Here is a 22,071-nt window from a genome sequence, read left to right on the forward strand (position 1 = left end):
ATAAATTCGCACTCACCAGCTTCTCACGCAAGAAAGGGGAAAACAAATACGTAGGAAACACCAAACTCTTTTGGTCTGAAACATGAAAAACATTTTCCATGGAACCAGGTCTCCTTTCAAATGCATCAGATAACTAGGCCGGCCTGGGAGGTGGGGAGGGGCAGGGCACAGGGCGTCTGGCAGTGGTGATGGGGGAGACCATTTAGGCTGAGTGGCCTGCTTGGAGGCTTGGAATGTGTCCCACACCAGGGTATCCGTGTGCACTTGCACACTGCATGTGTGTGTCCTGTGAACACATGGAGGGTGCATGACGTCGGGTGCGTGTCCCTCTACAGATGGGGCTGCACGCGCGGGTACATGGTGCCGCTCCCCGAAGTCCCAAGCTAGGGCTCGGGAGCTGTTCTAATCGCGGTTCCCACCCCACTCAGGGCTGCTCTGACATTCTTTGGAATGGTTCCCACGAAGGGAGCCCTGCCTGGGAACCTTTCTTTTTTTTCTGTCTCTTCCTTTTCTTGTTTTGTTTTGGGAGGAAAAGCTCCTTCCCAAGCTGCAGTGACATCGAAGCCTCAGAGGGAAAGCAGTCACCGCACTGTGAGCAATGGGCTGTCCCCCCATCCAGACAACAGACGCCCACAGGGCAGTAGGGCTGGCTGCCTCCTTTAGTTTCCTTGACAGTCACATTCCTGTGTGGTAGAAAAAAAATGACTGGGCTGGGTGTGGTGGCTCACGCCTGTAATCCCAGCACCTTGGGAGGCTGAGGTGGGTGGATCACCTGAGGTCAGGAGTTCAAGACCAGCCTGGCCAACATGGCAAAACCCCATCTCTGCTAAAAATACAAAAATTAGCTGGGCATAGTGGTGGGTACTTGTCATCCCAGCTACTCAGGAGGCTGAAGCAGGAGAATCTCTTGAACCCAGAAGTTAGAGACTACAGCGAGCTGAGATCAGCGCCATTGCACCCCAGTCTGGTCAACAAGAGTGAAACTGTCTCAAAAAAAAAAAAAAAAAAAAAAAGATTGAAAGACACCCACGAGCCCATAGGAAGTTTCTCCTGCTCCCCCTGGCCCTGGCCCTGGCCCTCCATCGTCGTAGGAGAGGGGCAGTGAGGGAAGCCCAGCCGCCACAGAGAGCTGCTGCTAACACTGGCTGTTCTTCTCCTGGTGTCTGGCAGCTGGTATTGCGAATCAACGCCATTTATGAGGTCCGGAGAGGAAAGAAACGGGTGAAGAGGCTGTCCCAGTCAATGGAGAGCAACTCAGGAAAAGGTAGAACCCCCACCACCAGCCCTCTCCCGCAAGAATCGGAAAAGAGATTCTTTCCAGAAGTGGCTTCCTGTTTCTTCTGGTTGGCTCACCAAGGAGGAGAACAAGCTGATGCTTTGTAAATGTCCTGCACTGTCTTTGGGACAAAGGGAGCTCAGCCTGGGCGACATGTCCCCTGCCTCCCCATCCTTGTCCTCATCCTTGTCCTCGCCCACCACCAAGTCAGCCCAGCACTACAGGCCCTGGCATGACTGTGGGAACAACCTTCCTTGCTTAACCTCCACAAAAGGGACCAGGACCTTCTGCTGTGTTATCTGATATAGGTACCATCTAGTACCATCTGAACTAGAACCAAATTAATTTGGCAGTACATTGAGTTGGACGAGATGTGGTTTGTGCAATACATTGAGAGACAGCAAGAGGCTGCGCGCAGTGGCTCACGCCTATAATCCCAGCACTTTGGGAGGCTGAGACAGGCGGATCACCTGAGGTCAGAAGTTCGAGACCAGCCTGGCCAACATGGCGAAACCTGTCTCTACTAAAAAATAGAAAAATTAGTGAGGCATAGTGGCGTACACCTATAATCCCAGCTACTCAGGAGGCTGAGACGGGAGAATCACTGGAACCTGGAAGGTGGAGGTTGCAGTGAGCCAAGATTGTGCCACTGCGCTCCAACCTGGGTGACAGAGTGAGACTCCGCCTCAAAAAAAAAAAAAAAAAGACAACAGAACACCCCCTCTGAATTAGAACGTTTGATCTGTGCTACCACACAGAAAGAGTTTCCTACATGAGAAGAACTCACATTTGCAACTTTCTTCCTTGTTCTTTTCTTCTAGTGACAGATGAGAACAGTGAATCTGACAGTGACACAGAGGAGAAGCTGAAAGGTGAGGAGAGCTGCTATTGTGCAGGATGCAGGCAGGTGACTTGGAAGCTACAAAGGTTGCCCCTCCTCCTTAGTATGAGGGACAGAAGCGTCCTGCCTGAGCTTGCTTGGCAAAATGTGAACATCTCAGCAGACAGTGGGGCCGCAGGGTGCTCCAGGGCTGGTCCGTGATGGGCATGATCAAAATGGCACTACAGTTGCTGAGAGCCAGGGAGGCTACAGTAATGGCAGCGACCTCTGCTCCCATGCCTCTCCTTATGTCCTGATGTTTTCCATGCTTCAAGGATTGACACTGCGGCCCTAAGGCTTCAGAGACCTGGAGCTTCTGCCCACTTCTGCTCAAATTACTGTGTGATCTGGAGGAAATCACTTAAGATCCAGGGCCTCTAGTTTCTCGTCTGTCTGATGAAGTTGTTGAAATAATTGGTCCCTGTGGGTCTAAAATTAGATAGTCTGGGCCTAGGCTTTAGTGAGTTTTCTGCAATTTTTCAGACCCCAGGGAGAAGCCAAAGAAAGCAAGTCCAGAGGCCAGGCGTGACGGCTCACGCCTGTAATCACAGCACTTTGGGAGGCCGAGGCGGGTGGATCACAAGGTCGGGGGTTCAAGACCAGCATGGCCAACATAGTGAAACCTTGTCACTACTAAAAATACAAAAAATTAGCCAGGCGTGGTGGCAGGTGCCTGTAATCTCAGATACTCGGGAGACTGAGGGAGGAGAATCACTTGAACCCGGAAGGCAGAGGTTGCAGTGAGCCAAGATTGAGCCATTGCACTTCAGCCTGGGCAACAGAGCGAGACTCCATCTAAAAAAGAAAAAGAAAAAGAAGAAAACAGCAAGTCCAGGTTGCTGAACGAGGTGACAGGGACCCGTCCACTCAGTGACCCTGCTGCATTCACCTCAGACACCCAGCTGCTCCCAGACTCACCTCTAGAATGAAGCAAGGCCATTTCATTGCAGAGTCAGTGACAGAAGAGGAGGTGGACAGGAGTTCCTGAGTTAGTGGGATCTCTGCCAGTTGAGTCACAAGGGATGTTTATAAAGCTCCCAGCTCCAAAAGCCCTCCAGTCTGGATTCTGTCACATCACACAAACCAAAAGATGAGGGAAATGGGTGAGGGGAGGAGTCACTGTCCCTACCTCATCAGACAGATGAAGGCAGGGACATCTTCAGCCTCTGCCCAGAGTCCAGACAGCAAAACCATGGCAGAGTAGAGCCACGATTCCAGGCTCCTGCACCCTGATTGATTTGGTAGCCAACTGAGTGTTGCTTCTCCCAGAACTTTGGCAGAGATCCCCAGCAAAGAGCTTCCTACTAATTTGTTAGACACAGAAGCACTTTGGGGATTAGAAAAAAGTACTTGAGCTGAGAATTACATAACCTATTGCAGCTCAGTACAGTTCCACATGGGCTCATGGTCATTTCAGGCTCTTTGCGCTCTCTCTCTCTCTCTCTCTCTGTCTCCCTCTTCCTCACCCAGCTCACAGCCAGCGCCTGGTCACCGTGAAGTCCCGCCTGAAGCAGGCGCCTCGGTACCCATCACTTGCCCGGGAGCTCATCGAGTACCAGGAGAGGCAGCTCTTCGAGTATTTTGTGGTTGTGTCTTTGCACAAGAAGCAGGCTGGGGCTGCCTACGTACCAGAACTCACCCAACAGTTCCCTCTGAAGGTACAGGGTGGCCAGGTCCCTGTGGCCTGCCAGGGTTCTAACCATCTCCTTGTTGGGACTCGTGAATTCAGGGAGGTGTGGGAGTCTGAGGACCACCTAGCAGCTAGAATCTTGAAAATGGATCCTAATTAGGGTATATCAGATGGAAAAAAAAATGCTGCTGCTAGAGAATTTGGGAGGTCCCAGAAAGGAGAGATTCAGGGACTCAAAAAGTATGGCCAGACAAATACAAAAATTAGCCAGGCATGGTGGTACAGCCTGTAGTCCCAGCTACTCAGGCCGAGACAGGAGAATCACTTGAACCCGGGAGGTGGAGGTTGCAGTGAGCCGAGATCATGCCACTGCACGCCAGCCTGGGCAACAGAGCAAAACTCTGTCTCAAAAAAAGGATGGCCAGAAATGCTTTCTCACTTCCTGTGGTTCCTGTGCTGACCATGCCATCCTCTTTGCTCTTTCCTTCCATCTCTTTATCCAGACAGCCACATCTCTTCTTAACCTAGCCTAGAAGTCTCTTTCCCCTGAAGCCCCAAGTCTCCCTAAGCAGCATCACGCTTGTGTCTGTGCTAAATGTCTGCTTTGCTTGTGTGCTGTGCATCTCTGTGTGTGTCCCTTCCTTTTGTTACAGGAAGGGAATCTCAATCCAGACCTCTAGAGAGGGTTCTTGGATCTCGCACAAGAAAGAATTCAGGGTGAGTTCAGCAGAGTAAAGTGAAAGCAAATTTATTAAGAAAGTAAAGGAGGCCAGGTGCGGTGACTCACACCTGTAATCCCAGTACTTTGGGAGGCCGAGGTGGGCGGATCACTTGAGGTCAGGAGTTGGAGACCAGCCTGGCCAATATGGCGAAACCCCATCTCTACTAAAAATACGAAAATTAGCTGGGTGTGGTGGTATGCACCTGTAATCCCAGCTACTCGGGAGGCTGAGGCTGGAGAGTCACTTGAACCTAAGAGGCAGAGCTTGCAGTGAGCTGAGATTGCAAAATGTAAAGAAACGAAAGAATGGCTACTCCATAGACAGAGTAGCCCTGAGGGCTGCTGGTTGCCCATTTTTGTGGTTATTTCTTGATTATCTGCTAAACAAGGGGTGGATTATTCATGCCTCCCCTTTTTAGATCATATAGGATAATTTCCTGACATTGCCATGGCATTCGTAAACTGTCATGGCACTGGTGGGAGTGTAGCAGTGAGGACGACCAGAGGTCACTCTCATTACCATCTTGGTTTTGGTGGGTTTTGGCTGACTTCTTTACTGCAACCTGTTTTATCAGCAAGATCTTTATGACCTGTATTTTGTGCCGACCTCCTATCTCATTCTGTGACTTAGAATGCTTTAACCATCTGGGAATGCAGCCCAGTAGGTTTCGGCCTCATTTTACCCAGTCCCTACTCAAAATGGAGTCACTGTGGTTCACACACCTCTGACACTTTTACGTCATGGACCATGGTCGTGTGGATTCAGCTTTACTGTATGTTAAATCATGGCACCTAAAATAAAATAAATAAAATAGCACTTAATATAGCCTGAGGCAACATGGCCAATAATTTATAAATTATTCTTAGGCTTTGACATCAGTATTAAAGAGCTTCCACCATATTCTAATTCAGTTCAACCAGAATTTACTAAGAATATATTACATTCAAGCAATTTTCTGCTTGGCCTTAGGGGATTACAGTGATGAACAAAATGTGTCTCCTGTCCTCAAGGAATTTAAACTCTGCCAGGAGGACATAAAATAACCATCTCCCCCCCATCCCCGGAAAAGCATGCAGAGATTCACCAGGTAGAATCTGATGGTCTCTGGACAGACTCATGCCTCAGGGAGGGCAGAAGGGAGGGAGCTTCTGTCCTTGCCCACTCAGGGCCTCCCTTTGCCACCACGACCCAGGCATAACCCCAGCATCTACCAAGGCCGAGATCCCGCTGTCCCCAGGCCTCCCCTCCTTTCCCAGGCTAGCCTTCCTTCCATCCTGCCCACTGTGTTCCAACACCACAATCAAGTCCTATTTTTGGAGTTCAGGATAGCAATTATGTAAATTGAAGTAAACCATAGGCACTGGCCTTCCAAAGGTGACACTCACCTTCCTCTAGTTGTCACACCTCTAAGGAATGAGCCCCTGACACCCCACAACCACGGGTGTGCCCAGATTTTTTTTTCGGCAGGGGCTGCCCGTGGATAAGAGAGGCTGCTGGGTGTGCTCACACTGACTCAACAGAGATCACCGAGGCATGAAGGGTTGTCCTGCTATCCTGTTCATTGCCTTGGGGCCTAACACAACGCTGTTCACATGGCAATGCTTAATCAGTGTTGTAGGAATCAAGGCTGCATTAATTCATGGGTTAGTTAATGACTCACCATAATGATCAAATGATTATTGTTTCCAGCCTGGAGTCACCCACATTAAATTTTTTTTCTAAAGTAAAGTTGCACAGTCACTGTTTAAAAAGAAACTGATCCAGAAATGTATTGGGAAAGAAATCACTGGTAATCACACCGCACAGAGACCATCACTGTTAACATTTTCTTTTTCTTCCGGTCTTTTCTAATGGTGTAATTTTCTTACAAAAGTGGAATCATACACTGCAGAATTTTTGTATCATGCTGCATGTACTCTTTTGTAAACCTCTCATTATTTATAAGCATATTTAATAAAAATTCTAAAACATCATTTTTCAAGTTATATGATGCTCCATTATGTGAGTATTCCCTAGCCTATTTATCTATGTAACCAGTCCCCTTCTGTTGGAAATGTGTCTGGCTACCAGTGTTTTTGTGTGTGTGTGTGTGTGTGTGTATTTTGTTTGTTTTGTTTTGTTTTTTGAGACAGTCTCATTCTATTGCCTGGGCTAGAGTGCAGTGGTGCAATCTTGGCTCACTGCAACCTCCACCTCCCAGGTACAAGCAGTTCTCCTACATCAGCCTCCCGAGTAGCTGGGATTACAGGCATGTATCACCACGCCCAACTAATTTTTGTATTTTTAGTAGAGATGGGGTTTCACCATAACGGCCAGACTGGTCTCAAACTCTTGACCTCAAATGATCCGCCCACCTCAGCCTCCCAAAGTCCTGTGATTACAGGCATGAGCCACCACGCCCAGCCTGTGTGTGTATTTTTGAGACAGGATCTCACTCTTGCTCTTGTTATCCAGGATGGCATGGAGTGGCACGATCACAGCTCACTGCAGCCTCAACCTCCTGGGCTCAAGTGATCCTTCCCACCTCATCTTCCCAAGTAACTGGAACTACAGGCACATGCAACCATGCCCAGCTTATTTATTTATTTATTTAGGTTTATTTATTTATTTTTTTTGAGACAGAGTCTCACTCGTCACCCAGGCTGGAGTGCAGTGGTGTGATCTCAGCTCACTGCAAGCTCCACCTCCCGGGTTCATGCCATTCTCCTGCCTCAGCCTCCCAAGTAGCCGGGACTACAGATGCCCATCACTATGCCCAGCTAATTTTTTGTATTTTTGGTAGAGACAGGGTTTCACCGTGTTAGCCAGGATGGTCTCGATCTCCTGACCTCATGATCCGCCCGCCTCAGCCTCCTAAAGTGCTGGGATTACAGGTGTGAGCCTGTAGTCTCTTTTGTAGAGACAGGTCTTCTTCTGTTGCCCAGGCTGGCCTCGAACTCCTGGACTCAAATGATCCGCCTACCTTAGCCTCCCAAAGTGCTGGGATCCACTCTGCCTTTTTTTTTTTTTTTTTTTTTTTTTAATGCAATGGTGATCATCCTTGTACATGCCTTTTTACATGTCAGGCATTATCTCCTTGCCTTTGCTCACTTGCTCCCTCTCTAGAAAGGACCTTTTCCTCCTCCTCTCTCTTCTCTTTTTAAACTTTTTTTGTGGGTTTTATCCCTCACTTCTGTCCAGTCACCTGAATCAAGGCACAGTCCCTATTTGCATGCTAATGTTCCATTAAAATGTTTCCTATCCCGTATTTATCTTTGACAGTTCAAGGAGACTGGGCAGTTTTCCAGCCATCTGTGATTGGTTGTATTTGTGGGAGATTTCTGTGTGCAGCTGCCTATAACTGTGCTCCTGTGCATATACGAGCCTGTGTGCGTATACGCTGATAACTCATAGGTTGACGACGTGTGCACAGGCACATGTGTGCCTGTATTTGTGTGTGTCCTATGTGTGATCTGGGGTGGGTGCATGCAAGTAGAGAGTGTGCTGTTGAAAAGGGCTGGAACTTGTTTCCCCACAAGGTCTGCTCTTCAGTCCTGAATGCTGTTTCTTTTGTGGAGAAACTCCTTTGGTATTCTTCCTTCCTTTGGTATTCTTGGCTGGTCCTTTCTTTGGTGTTCTTTATAATTTAAGTCATTCACTCTGTGGTAATTAATGACTCCTTCCTATAATTACACCCCGCTGGTATTTGCTTCTTTGCATGACTGTGCAAGGATAGTCAAAATTACTGTTTAGGGGACAGTCTGAGTTTGTGAATTACCAACTCAAAGACTGTTCCTGGGCCAGTTGGGTTCATCTGTGTCGTCGTGGATGGAAGAAAGAACTGTTATATAGAAAATAAATAGTGGCTATTTATTCTGAAGGAGAACAACTAAAGGACAACTAAGTCTTTAAATAGTGACTGTGTTTTACGGATTGATTGCTGTCTCAACCACTAGTATTAGTGGCACCCCATGGCTTCAATTAAATTTGGTCTAGCCTGAGGGGAATCATACTGGAAGCCGGTTTTGTTGTTGTTGTTTGTTTGTTTTGAGATGGAGTCTCGCTCTGTGGCCCAGGCTGGAGTGCAGTGGCTCGATCTTAGCTCACTGCAAGCTCCGCCTCCCGGGTTCACACCTTTCTCCTGCCTCAGCCTCTGGAGTAGCTGGGACTATAGGCGCCCGCCATCATGCCCAGCTAATTGTTTTGTATTTTTAGTAGAGACGGGGTTTCACCGTGTTAGCCAGAATGGTCTCGATCTCCTGACCTCGTGATCTGCCCACCTCAGCCTCCCAAAGTGCTGGGATTACAGGTGTGAGCCACCGCACCCGGCCAGGAAGCAATTTTTAAAGTTGAAAACAATCAGCCGGTGCTCTCTGCCTTTGGATACTCTTCTTCAGAGCCCTCCTCTCCCTGACACTTGGTGACTTTGGGAAGGCTTGTTGACCATCAGGAACAGTGAACAGGACTACTAGCCTGCCGACTTCAGAAACTGTCTGCAAGGGTGTTTTAAAGTAGAGCTCGGGCCAGGCACGGTGGCTCACACCTGTAATCCCAACAGTTTGGGAGGCCGAGGCAGGTGGATCATTTGAGGTCAGGAGTTTGAGACTGGCCTGGCCAATGTCGTGAAGCCCCGTCTCTATTAAAAATACAAAAATTAGTCGGACGTGGTGGCAGGCACCTATAATACCAGCTACTTGGGAGGCTGAGGTAGGAGAATCACTTGAACCCAGGAGGTGGAGGTTGCAGTGAGTCGAGATTGCAGCATTGTACTCCAGCCTGGGTGACAGAGCAAGACTCCATCTCAAAATATGAATGAATGAATGAATGAATAAAGTGGAGCTCACTAGCAAGCTATTGGAAACAAAGAAATTGATGCAAATTATTACAGAAACAATTTAGGTTAGGGCCAGACACCGTGACTCACGCCTGTAATCCCAACACTCTGGGAGACCAAGGCAGGCAGATCACTTGAGGCCAGGAGTTCAAGATTGGCCTGGCCAACATGGTGAAACCCTGTCTCTACTGAAAATACAAAAAAAAAAAAAAAAAAAGCTAGGTGTGGTGGTGCATGCTTGTAATCCCAGCTACTCAAGAGGCTGAGGCAGGAGAGTCACTTGAACCCATGAGGTAGAGGTTGCAGTGAGCCAAGATCACACCACTGCACTCCAGCCTGGGTGACAGAGTGAGACTCTGTCTCAAAAAAAAAAAAAAAAAAGGAAGGAAGGGAGGGAGGGAAGGAGGGAAGGAAGTTAGCCATTATATTTAGGTTAGACATTATCAATTCCTAACCTCAGATATTCAGATATGTGATATTTCAAATTACTGAAGATAACCTTAGCATGATGCCTTTTTCTTTAACTTTTTATAAAGGAAATTTAACAAGTATAAACCTATTAACAATAGCAACAAAGCCTACAATTCTCCTCACATGAAAAAGTACCTGTTTATAAGCAAATGTGAATAATAATGAGATAAATAATTAGAAATTATTATTTTGTGTTTCCCAAACTTGTATCTGGGGTGCTTTTTAAAAGCACAGATTGCTGGGTAGGTGTGATGGTATGCACTTGTAAGTCCCGCTACTCAGGATGCTGAAGCAGGAGGATTGCTTGAGCCCAGGAATTCAAGTCCAGCCTGGGCAAGATAGCAAAACTCTGGCTCTAAAAAATATCTATTTATACATAGAGAGACCAAAAAATCACAAATTTCTGTTCATAAGCAAAACAAACAAACTCACGACTTTAAATATAATCTCTAAATCAGACTTCATTAATTCATCCTGTCCCTTTTTTTTTTCTTTTTTTTTTTTGAAATGGAGTCTTGCTCTATCGCCCAGGCTGGAGTGCAGTGGTGTGATCTCGGCTCACTGCAAGCTCCACCTCCCGGGTTCACGCCATTCTCCTGCCTCAGCCTCCCGAGTAGCTGGGACTACAGGCACCCACCACCACGCCCAGCTAATTTTTTTTTTTTGTATTTTTAGTAAAGACAGGGTTTCACCATGTTAGCCAGAATGGTCTCGATTTCCTGACCTTGTGATCTGCCCACCTTGGCCTCCCAAAGTACTGGGATTACAGGCGTGAGCCACCGTGCCCAGCTCTTTTTCTTTTTTCTCAGACAGCATCTTGCTCTGTTGCCCAGGCTGGAGTGCAGTGGCGTGATCTCAGCTCACTGCAACCTCCGCCTCCTGGGTTCAAGCAGTTCTCATGCCTCAGCCTCCCAAGCAACTGAGAGTACAGGTGCCCACCACCACACGTGGCTAATTTTTTTGTATTTTTAGTACAGATGGAGTCTTGCTGTGTTGGCCAGGCTGGTCTCAAACTCCTGACCCCAGGTGATTCACTGGCCTCAGCCTCCCAAAGTGCTGGGATTACAGGTGTGAGCCACCACTCCAGGCCCTTGTTCTTTTTTTTTTTTTCCATAGACATGGGACCTCACTATGTTGCCCCAGCTGGTTTTGAACTCGTGGCCTCAAGTGATCCTCCTGCCTTGGCCTCCCAAAGTGCTCATCCTGTTCTTTAACAAGATAACATTCATCCAGTCTTTGATATGTCAGATACTATATAATGTGCTAGAATCTCATAGAGAGAGAGAAAAAAAAAAGATTAGATCATTTTTCTTCCTAGTTCGAACATTAACTCATGTGACCTGGACACATCACGTCACACCTCAGGGCTTATTTCCTTCTTGCTGAAATAAGAATGTCAGGCTGGATGGCGTCACGCTTCCTTCTAGTTCCAACACTCAAAGACTGTCTGAAATTAGTTGAATTTCCCAGCATAATATGGTTTTACTGAATGTATTCACTGAGAGTGTTGTAAGTCTTTGCCTGGAGTGAGAAGGGACTGCCTTGCCTGGGCCCAGAGATAGAAAGGCCTGATTGGAGGCTCTGCCCTCCCGTTTCCTGAGCCTCCTATTTGGAAAAGACCCCTGGCAGTGTTTTTTTATTCATTGAAATAGTTACATTCTAGAATGTCAAGCGGAGAAGCATAGATAACGTTTCTCTCAAGCATACTGTTTTTTCCTCCCGACTTCTCCCAGAGGTGTATAGTTGGAACTGCCCTGGGGGGAGGAACGCCCCAGCAGACTGAGCTGCAAGCCCTTCCCAAGGGAAGAGGTTAAGGCGGCAGTCACAAATGTGGAGAGGTGGGAGAGGCCATCCTTGCCATCATCTGCCTCACCCTCCCACGCTGGGGTTTGTTCTCGAACCGTCTCTCACCTTTCTCCCTGCAGTTGGAAAGATCTTTCAAGTTCATGAGAGAGGCTGAGGACCAACTGAAGGCCATTCCCCAGTTCTGTTTCCCTGATGCCAAGGATTGGGTTCCTGTCCAGCAGTTCACCAGGTACGAGCTGGCTTCTCCCCTTCCCAGCCCCAAAGACTAAGGTGGGACTTAGAGATGGGGTTACAGGTGGCAGACCCCATGAGTCATTCCCACCGTGAAGCAATCCTGATGGGCCCTGGCCTAGAGCTTTCCCCCAAGGGGTGTTTTTAAAGCTTCCCTGAAGGTGAGAGTCACCTGCCCAGCATGCAGACCTCCCAGGCCTCCCACTCAATCTGGGGATGTTTGTTTCAGAAGCCTCCCGGAAGGTAATTCTTAGCCTAGGAAAAGTTAGGGCAACATTGCCCTTCCCCGTTCTCATCCTGAAACATCTCTTCAGTCTCCTACCCAGCTGTTTCTTGGATTGGGATCCGTTTACATTTCTGCTTCATCTTGTGTTATTAGACACCAGTGTTTTTATTATCAGATGTTTCAGCATTTGGCCAAACTCAGTAGGCTGCGGGTCCTGTCTTTAAGGGGTACTGCGTTCCTTGAGGGTGGCTCAGCAGTCTTTAAGGACCGTCCAAGCCTTGGGGCTGCTCTGTACAGACCATGACCTGAGAGAGCTGCCCCGGGGCAATTCCAAGAGGGGCACAGAACCGTCCCACTCTTCCGCTGCTCTCTCACCGAGTCACATCCCCAGATGAGCAGATGTCACTGCACTCACACATGCTCGGCTCCCTAAGGACAGCACCCCAGGCGCTTCCCTCTCTTCAGCCTCCAGAGTCAATGACAGTTGTGTTTTGTAAAGTGGAGCAGCCCAGGTGATTGAATGATGGGAGAGCCCTGAGCTAGGCATGGTGGCGAGCGCCTGTAATCCCAGCTACTCGGGGAAGCTGGGGCAGGAGAATTGCTTGAACCTGGGAGGCGGAGGTTGTGGTGAGCCGAGATCACACCACTGCACCCCAGCCTGGGCAACCGAGTAAGACTCTGCCTCGGAAAAAAAAAAAAAAAAAGAAAAAATGATGGGAGAGCCCTGGATGGAAACAAAGTACCACATTTCCTCTCAGGCCACAGCAACACTTTAGTTCTCAGTCTCACTGACTTTTTTTTTTTTTTTTTTTTTTTTTTTTTTTTTTTTTGAGATGCAGTCTTGCTTCTTCCTCCAAGCTGGAGTATAATGGCATGATCTTGGCTGACTGCTACCTCCGCCTCCTGGGTTCAAGCAATTCTCTTGCCTCAGCCTCCCCAGTAGCTGGGAGTACAGACATGTGCCACCATGCCTGGCTAACTTTTGTATTTTTAGTAGAGACGGGGTTTCACCCTATTGGCCAGGTGGGTCTCGAACTCCTGACCTCAAGTGATCCACCCACCTCGGCCTCCCAAAGTGCTGGGATTACAGGCATGAGCCACCATGCCCAGCCCAGTCTCACTGACATTTACTTTGAAGCTATGGGTGACCTGTATCTCAGCACGGACAGGGACAGGTGGGACGGGGAGTGGCCTTTCCTACGGCCTCCTGCAGTGTGTCCCCTGGCTGCTCACTGCCACCCCTTGCTGCAGAGTGATGAGGTGTCTTTGGTTTTGTTTTGCTTTGTCATGCGTTTGTGTTTTCCCAACCACAGTGAAACATTCTCATTTGTCTTAACTGGAGAAGATGGGAGCAGAAGGTTCGGTTACTGCCGAAGACTGCTGGTGAGTACAGTCTGCTTTCAGCCTGCAAGAGCCTTGTGGACAGCCAGGTCTGACTTCCTGGTCCCATGAGACTGAGATTCCCCAATGGGCCACAGGAGGAGAAGGAGCAGGGGGAGTGGCAGGTGCATCAGGATAGTTAATACCACAGAAAAAAGCTGGCACGGTGGCTCATGCCTATAATCTCAGCACTTTGGGGGGATGAGGGGGACAGATCACTTGAGACCAGGAGTTCGAGACCAGCCTGGGTAACAAAATGAGGCCCCAGCTCTATTTTAAAAATGTATACTAAAAAATTAAAAATTAAAAAACAGGAATTGAGGGTGCTCACCTGAGTCTTCTTGGTAGGTGGCAATGTCCGTTTCCATCAGAAAGAAAATACTTTTATTTCATTTTGAGACAGGGTCTCACTCTGCTGCCTGGGCTGGAGTGCAGTGGATCATGTTTCACTGTAGCCTCGACCTCCCCAGCTCAGGTGATCCTCCTGCCTCAGCCTCCCAAGTAGCTGGGACCACAGGCATGTACCACCACACATGGCTAATTTTTAAATTATTTTTAGAGACAGGATCTTGCTATGTTGCCCAGGCTGGTCTCGAACTCTTGGGCTCAAGCAGTCTTCCCACTTTGGCCTCCCAGTGTGCTGGGATTACAGGCATGAACCACTGCAACTGGACAGAAATACTTTCTCCATTATTTTTCCTGCCAAATAAAAGACCTTTCTCTCTTTAAGCAAAATATTTTTTTCTAATAAAACGTGCCAAACAGACCCTGATCACTGAGAGAGAACATTCAGAATGGTTGCTAAGGAGAGAAGACTCAAATAATTCAAGAATGTCCCCTTCAGAAGAATCACCTTTAAAAGTCAGGAACTTATTTCAGTGCAATGATCCTGCTAAAGCATTTTAGAATTGTTATTTTGGGGCCCGTTCTTTTGAAAATCCTCAGTAATGGTGAATCTTTTTCCACTGAGAATATACTTGAGTCCCTGAAATAGGCTGAAAAACTTTAGAGTCAAGTATAATGCATGGCACATAGTAGGTGTTCAAGAAACATTTTTTGAATTAATCAGTAAAATAAAAAGCATGGATAACTGAAAAAGTTAAGTGAGATAATAATTTTGTTGATCAAATTACTTTAGGGTTAAAGTATTGAGATTGAGGTCGGGCACAGGCTCACGCCAGTAATCCTAGCACTTTGGGAGGCCGAGGTGGGCAGATTGCTTGAGCTCAGGAGTTCAAGACCAGCTTGGCCAACATGGTGAAGCCCTATCTCTACTAAAAATACAAAAAAATAGCTGGGCATGGTGATACACGCCTGTAATTCCAGCTATTCAGGAGGCTGAGTCACAAGAATCTCTTGAACCCAGGAGGTAGAGGCTGCAGTGAGCCGAGATCGCGTCACTGCACTCCAGTCTGGACAACAGAGCAAGACTCTGTCTCCAGAAATAAATAAATAAAATTTTTTTTTAAGTATTGAGATTGGGCAGGGTGCCGTGGCTCTCTCCTGCAATCCCAGCACTTTGGGAGGCCGAGGTGGACAGACTACAAGGTCAGGAGTTCGAGACAAGCCTGGCCAATATGGTGAAACCCCTTCTCTACTAAAAGCACAAAAATTAGCGGGGCGTGGTGGTATGCACCTGTAATCCCAGCTACTTGGGAGGCTGAGGCAGGAGAATCACTTGAACCTGGGAGGTGGAGGTTGCAGTGGGCCAACATCGTTCCACTGTACTCCAGCCTGGTGACAGAGTGAGACACCGTCTCAAAAAAAAAAAAAAAAAGTATTGAGATTGATCTTTTTTTTTTTTTGGTTTGAAAATGAGCTTAAAATTGAGTTTTCAGAAAGATCTTCAGAAATGATTTCTCACTTGAAATTATCATTATAATAAACGTATAGTGATAAACAATTGTAACAAACATTATAATAAACACAATGGGATAACAACTTACTTTATTGGGTTTTCCAGAGCTACGATATGTGGAAACATCTGGCACTTGATAGTTTCCCAAAAAACTTGTGGGTTCCTTTCTTCCCTGAGGTTGTCAACACTCATAATTCCCTTGTGTTTCTCTCCAAAAAGCCTGGAGGCAAAGGGAAGCGCCTTCCTGAAGTTTACTGCATTGTGAGCCGCCTGGGATGCTTCAGCCTCTTTTCAAAGGTGAGAACTTGGACCTCAGAGAAAGAGGAAGGGAAGGAACGCGAGAGCTCTAGAGGGGTCCAGGGAATACCCCCATGTCCTGGGCCTTCTCTCGTTTTACTCTCTACCTACTTCCCTTCCCATTTCTTCACTCCTCTCCTCATCACCCCTCTATTCTCTCACCAGTGGTTCAGGAAATGAGAGTTGATGGGCCTGGTGCGGTGGCGGGGTGGCTCACGCCTGTAATCCCAGCACTTTGGGAGTCTGAGGCGGGCGGATCACTTGAGGTCAGGAGTTCAAGATGAGCCTGACCAGCATGGTGAAAGCCCATCTCTGCTAAAAATACAAAAAAAATTAGCCGGGCATGGTGGTGACTGCCTGTAGTCCCAGTTATCGGGAGGTTGAGGCAGGAGAATCACTTGAACCTGGGAGGTGGAGGTTGCAGTGAGCCGAGATCATGCCATTGCACTCCAGCCTGGGTGACAGAGCAAGACTCCGTCTCAAAAAAAAAAAAAAAAAAAGAGTTAATGAAGGGCCAGGTTCAGAAAGTGTGTGTGGTGCAGGGAGGGTGAGATAATTGAAGTTGAGAAAGGGAGGGGTGGAGGACCCTCCCAGAATATTGCAATCCCAGAATATTCTTCTGAGCATTGCCTTTTGTCATATGAGCTTTGGCGTGAAAAAGGCTACTATAATAGATGGATAGGTGTGTACCCATGTGTATATGTGTCATGTATGTATAACAGTTTTGTGGAGGGGGATTAATTATTTTAATAGTGCTCTAAGATTATCAAAATATTCATATAATTTGGTCTTCTTTTCTGGAAAATGAGCCAATATATGAACACATAGGAATTGCCATATTGAATTAGCTCATCTACCCCAGTATTCTGGATTGGTATATAGGAAAGAATTACTATCCTATATGATGCTGATCTCAAAAACTAGGTATAATCCAACATCATTTCCTATATTAACCAGACATGAGTGTCTAATTCATAATTTTTTTTTTCTTTTTTTGAGACAGAGTCTCACTCTGTCACCCAGGCCAGAGTGCGGTGGCGCGATCTCGGCTCGCTGCCACCTACACCTCCCAGGTTCAAGCAATTCTTTTGCCACAGCCTCCTGAGTAGCTGGAATTATAGGCACGTGCCACCACGCCTGGCTAATTTTGTATTTTTAGTACAGATGGGGTTTCACCATGTTGCTCAGGCTGGTCTCAAACTGACCTCAAGTGATCCACCCACCTTGGCCTCCCAAAGTGCTGGGATTATAGGCGTGAGCCACTGCATCCGACCTAATTGATAAATTTATTTTCAGTCCTTCTTGAGTATATAGGTCTGTCTGAGCTTGCTTTTGGGAATTGAAGTTTGTGCACCTACGGTCCATGGATGTTAAATCAGTACTCCCTAAAAGCATTTCTTTTTTGTTTGTTTGTTTGTTTTTTTGAGACGGAGTCTCACTCTGTTGCCAGGCTGGAGTGCAGTGGCGCAATCTTGGCTCACTGCAGCCTCCACCTCCTGGGTTCAAGCAAATTCTCCTGCCTCAGCCTCCTGAGTAGCTGGGACTACAGGCACGTGCCACCACACCCAGCTAATTTTTGTGTTTTTAGTAGAGACGGGGTTTCACCGTGTTAACCAGGATGGTCTCCATCTCCTGACCTCATGATCCACCCACCTCGGCCTCCTAAAGTGCTGGGATTACAGGCTTGAGCCACTGCGCCCGGCCCCTAAAAGCATTTCTATAAAAAAGCCTTCCTCCTGCCCGCCCTCTCCCTAAATTCAGAAGAAGCCTGAATTATACAGATACAGTGTGATCTCTTCCCGTGGTAGAACTTGTACTTCTCTGCAAGTCTGTTTGAAAGAATTAATGTCTGGTCAGGACGCTGAGACCGGTAGATCACTTGAGCCCAAGAGTTCGAGGCTGTGCTGAGCTGTGATCGCATCACTGCACTCCAGCCTGGGAAAACTAGCGAGACCCTGTCTCTAATTAAAAAACAAAAAACAAAAGAAGGCCAGGTACAGTGTCTCACACCTATAATCCTAGTACTTTGGGCGGCCAAGGCAGGAGGATCGCTTGAGCCCACGAGTTCAAGACCAGACTAGGCAACATGGTGAAACCCTGTCTCTACAAAAAATACAAAAAAATTAGCCAGGCATGGTAGTGTGCACCTGTAGTTCCAGCTACCTGGGAGACTGAGAGGTGGGAGGATTGCTTGAGCCTAGGAGGCTAGGCTGCAGCGAGCCACGTTCACACCAGTACACTCCAGCCTTGGCGATAGAGTGAGACCCCGTCAAGAAAGAAAAGGAAAAAAAAGAAAAGAGGCCGGGCGCGGTGGCTCAAGCCTGTAATCCCAGCACTTTGGGAGGCCGAGACGGGCGGATCACGAGGTCAGGAGATCGAGACCATCCTGGCGAACACGGTGAAACCCCGTCTCTACTAAAAAATACAAAAAACTAGCCGGGCGAGGCGGCGGGCGCCTGTAGTCCCAGCTACTCGGGAGGCTGAGGCAGGAGAATGGCGTAAACTCGGGGGGCGGAGCTTGCAGTGAGCTGAGATCCGGCCACTGCACTCCAGCCCGGGCGACAGAGCCAGACTCCGTCTCAAAAAAAAAAAAAAAAAAAAGAAAAGAAAGAGAAATAAAGAGAAAGATAAAGAGGAAGGAAGGGAGGGAGGGAGGGAGGGGAGGAGGGAGGGAGGGGAGGGGAGGGGAGGGAGGAAGGAAAAGGGGGAGGGAAAGGAAGGAAAGAAAGGAAAATGAAAGGAAAAAGAAAGAAGGAAAATGAATGCTATCAGTGTAATCTTAGCCAGGGTCTCCCCTCTCCTCCACCAGAAGTGGTCATCATTTTGTGTTGGGGTTGGCCATTGGCGAGGTCTAGCAGGCTAGGCATTACTGCTCAGGCCAGTCTTTCATGTGATTTGTTTACATATGAAGTAAGGTTAGAGGTTACAGCCTTTGTTGTTGTCAGAATGCTTATGAACACTGGAAGTAAAACAGCTCATGTGAGTTAGGCCAGCTTCCAAGTGGAGGCTTTGAAGTTCACATAAGCGTCCTTGCTGTCGTGGGCAGGGGACGTGAAGCCAGTAAATGTGCTAACATACTTCTGTGATGCAGAGTCCTTGGTTTTCCTGTCTGTTTTCTGACCAGGGATATTTTAGGAGCACAGTGTGATGACTTGCTGAAGACCACACAGCAGATATTCAGGAGAGAACCGGAACCAGAGCTTTAGCTAACTGAGCCCAGGAACTTGAGCTATTTCTAGGTGTGGGGCAAGGATGGCCAAAATGACATATTGTCCTTTAGAACAGAAAGGAGTCATGGAGAAGAAGAAGAAGAGAGCAGCTCTTAGAATCTCTGAAGGAAAGGGTATCAGTGAACAATTGCTCTAGTAATACCATCTAATGAACCACAGAGCCTTCAATATTCAATCGTTTGTTCTCCCAGCTGTGAGGTCAGCTGGGGTTTGGGCTCGGCAAGTATTGTGAAGAGGCTGGGTTGGCTGATTGAGGCTGGCTGGTTGGCTGATCTAGCTGCTCTAGAGGCTGCAAGTCTGGGCGCAGGCCTGCTCCACATGTCTCCCATACTCCTAGACAGTGAGATGGCCCACATGTGCTCTTCTCGTGGCAATGGCGGAGGCACAAGAGGGCACACAAAACACAAAGGCAGGCCTCCTAAGGCCTGGACAGAGAACTCGCATGGCAATGCTTCTGCCTCATTCTGCCCAGTATCCCAAAAGCTTTTTTTCTTTTTTTTTTTTTGAGATGGAGTCTTGCTCTGTCGCCCAGACTGGAGTGCAGTGGCGCGATCTCGGTTTACTGCAACCTCCGCCTCCCAGGTTCAAGTGATTCTCCTTCCCAGCCTCCTGAGTAGCTGAGATTATAGGCACCTGCCACCACACCCAGCTAATTTTTGTATTTTTAGTAGAGACAGGGTTTCACCATGTTGGCCAGGCTGGTCTTGAACTCCTGACCTCAGGTAACCTGCCTGCCTCGGCCTCCCAAAATGCTAGGATTACAGGCATGAGCCCCTGTGCCCGGCCACAAGCTTTTTTAAATTACTGTCCCCCAAAGCAGCCTTTTTAGATGTGTTTTCCTTAACTGCCTCCCCCAAAATTCTTATTAATTTTTTTCATATTATTGTCTTTTTTTTGTGCTAAAATATATACATAACGAAAAATTTACCATCTTAACCATTTTAACAGTTCAGTGGCATTACATCCACATCGTTGTGCGACAATCACCACCATCTATCTTCAGAGCTTTTTCATCTCCCCCAACAGAAACTCTGTACCCATTGAGGCCAAGCGTGGTGGCTCACGCCTGTAATCCCAGCACTCTGGGAGGCTGAGGTGGGGATCACCTAAGGTCATGAGTTCAAGACCAGCCTGACCAACATGGTGAAACCCCATCTCTACTAAAAATACAAAAATTAGCTAGAGCCAGGTGCAGTGGCTCACACCTGTAATCCCAGCACTTTGGGAGACTGAGGCGGGCAGATCACCTGATGCCAGGAGTTCAACACCAGCCTGGCAAACATGGTGAAACCCCGTTTCTACTAAAAATACAAAAATTAGCCAGGGCTGAGGCAGGAGAATCACTTGAACCTGGGAAGCAGAGGTTGCAGTGAACCAAGATCGCACCACTAAACTCCAGCCTGGGCAACAACAGCGAAACTCCGGCTCAAAAAAAAAAAAAAAAAAAAAATTAAGTGAATGTGGTGGTGAGCGTCTGTAATCCCAGCTACTCAGGAGGCTGAGGCAGGAGAATCGCTTGAACCTGGGGAGCAGAGGTTGCAGTGAGCCAAGATCACGCCATTGCACTCCAGCCTAGACAACAAGAGCGAGACTCCATCTCAAAAGAAAAAAGAAACTCTGTACTCATTAAACAATAATTTCCCATTCCCCCCACCAACCCCTTACCATCGCCATTCTACTTTCTATTTTTATGAATTTGAGGATTCTAGGAGCATCATAGAGGTAGAACCATGCAATAGCTGTCCTTTTGTGACTGACTTCAATTCACTTAGCATAATATTTTCAGGGTTCACTCATGTTGTAGCATGTATCTGTACTTCATTCCTTTTGTGGCTGAATAATATTCCACTGTACGTATGTACAACATTTTATTTATCCATTTGGTATGTACAACATTTTATTTATCCATTTATCCATTGATGGACATTTGGGTGGTTTCCACATTGTGGCCATTGTGAATTATGCTGCTAGGAACACACGTGTACAAATAAACATCTATTCAAGTCCCTGCTTCAATTCTTTTGGGTATACACCCAGAAATAGAGTTGCTGGATCATATGGTAATTCTATTTAGTTTTTTGAGGAACTGCCATCCTGTCTTTTTAATTTTAATAATACATTTTATTTAACAGAATATGTCCAAAATATTATTTTATTTCAGCATATAATTGACATGAAAAAAATCATTGATATATTTTATATTCTTAATTGTCTATTTTGAGGGCTGGGCACGGCGGCTCGCACCTGTAATCCTAGCACTTTGGGAGGCCAAGGTGGTTGGATCACCTGAGGTCAGGAGTTCCAGCCTGGCCAATATGGCAAAATTCCATCTCTACTAAAAGTACAAAAATTAGCCGGGTGCGGTGGCACATGCCTGTAATCCCAGCTACTTGAGAGGCTGAGGCACGAGAATCACTTGAACCCAGGAGGCAGAGGTTGCAGTGAGCCAAGATTGGGCCATTGCACTCCAGCCTGGGCAACAGAGCAAGACTCAATCTCAAAAAATAAAAAAATTTTTTAAAAGTCCGGGCACAGTGACTCATTCTTGTAACTCCAGCACTTTGGAAGGCCGAGATGGGCGGATCACGAGGTCAGGAAATCAAGACCATCCTGGCTAACACGGTGAAACCCTGTCTCTACTAAAAAAATACAAAAAAATTAGCCAGGCATGGTGGCAGGCACCTGTCGTCCCAGATACTCGGGGGGCTGAGGCAGGAGAATGACGTGAACCTGGGAGGTAGAGCTTGCAGTGAGCTGAGATCGCGCCACTGCACTCCAGCCTGGGCGACAGAGCGAGACTCCGTCTCAAAAAAAAAAAAAAAATGTGTATTTTGAAATTTAGTTGGTATTTTACACTTTTTTTGGAGGCTGAGGCACAAGAATCACTTGAACCCAGGAGACGGAGGTTGCAGTGAGCCAAGATTGCGCCCTTGCACTCCAGCCTGGGCAACAGAGCAAGACTCAGTCTCAAAAAAAAAAAAAAAACAGAAAAGAAAAGAAAGATTGTGGCCGGGCGCGGTGGCTCAAGCCTGTAATCCCAGCACTTTGGGAGGCCGAGACGGGCGGATCACGAGGTCAGGAGATCGAGACCATCCTGGCTAACAGGGTGAAACCCCGTCTCTATTAAGAAATACAAAAAACTAGCCGGGCGAGGTGGCGGGCGCCTGTAGTCCCAGCTACTCGGGAGGCTGAGGCCGGAGAATGGCGTGAACCCGGGAGGCGGAGCTTGCAGTGAGCTGAGATCCGGCCAC

General features: G+C 47.5%; 1 protein-coding gene across 12 annotated transcripts in view; it reads left to right on the forward strand.

The window, feature by feature from the left end:
- Window positions 1–22,071, forward strand: part of DENND2A (DENN domain containing 2A) — a 128,090-nt gene that overhangs the window by 68,561 nt on the left and 37,458 nt on the right. For 11 of the 12 annotated variants that reach the window (XM_031665087.1, XM_021936343.2, XM_031665097.1 and 8 more), the window contains 6 exons: window positions 1,171–1,264; window positions 2,098–2,148; window positions 3,627–3,814; window positions 11,718–11,827; window positions 13,369–13,438; window positions 15,513–15,590. In XM_031665087.1, coding sequence (XP_031520947.1) covers window positions 1,171–1,264; window positions 2,098–2,148; window positions 3,627–3,814; window positions 11,718–11,827; window positions 13,369–13,438; window positions 15,513–15,590 — 591 coding nt within the window. The remainder of the gene's footprint in view (window positions 1–1,170; window positions 1,265–2,097; window positions 2,149–3,626; window positions 3,815–11,717; window positions 11,828–13,368; window positions 13,439–15,512; window positions 15,591–22,071) is intronic. The other variant, XM_031665096.1, reaches the window with a different exon arrangement.

This window comes from Papio anubis, chromosome 4 (assembly GCF_008728515.1).
Source record: "Papio anubis isolate 15944 chromosome 4, Panubis1.0, whole genome shotgun sequence".
Taxonomy (NCBI): domain Eukaryota; kingdom Metazoa; phylum Chordata; class Mammalia; order Primates; family Cercopithecidae; genus Papio; species Papio anubis.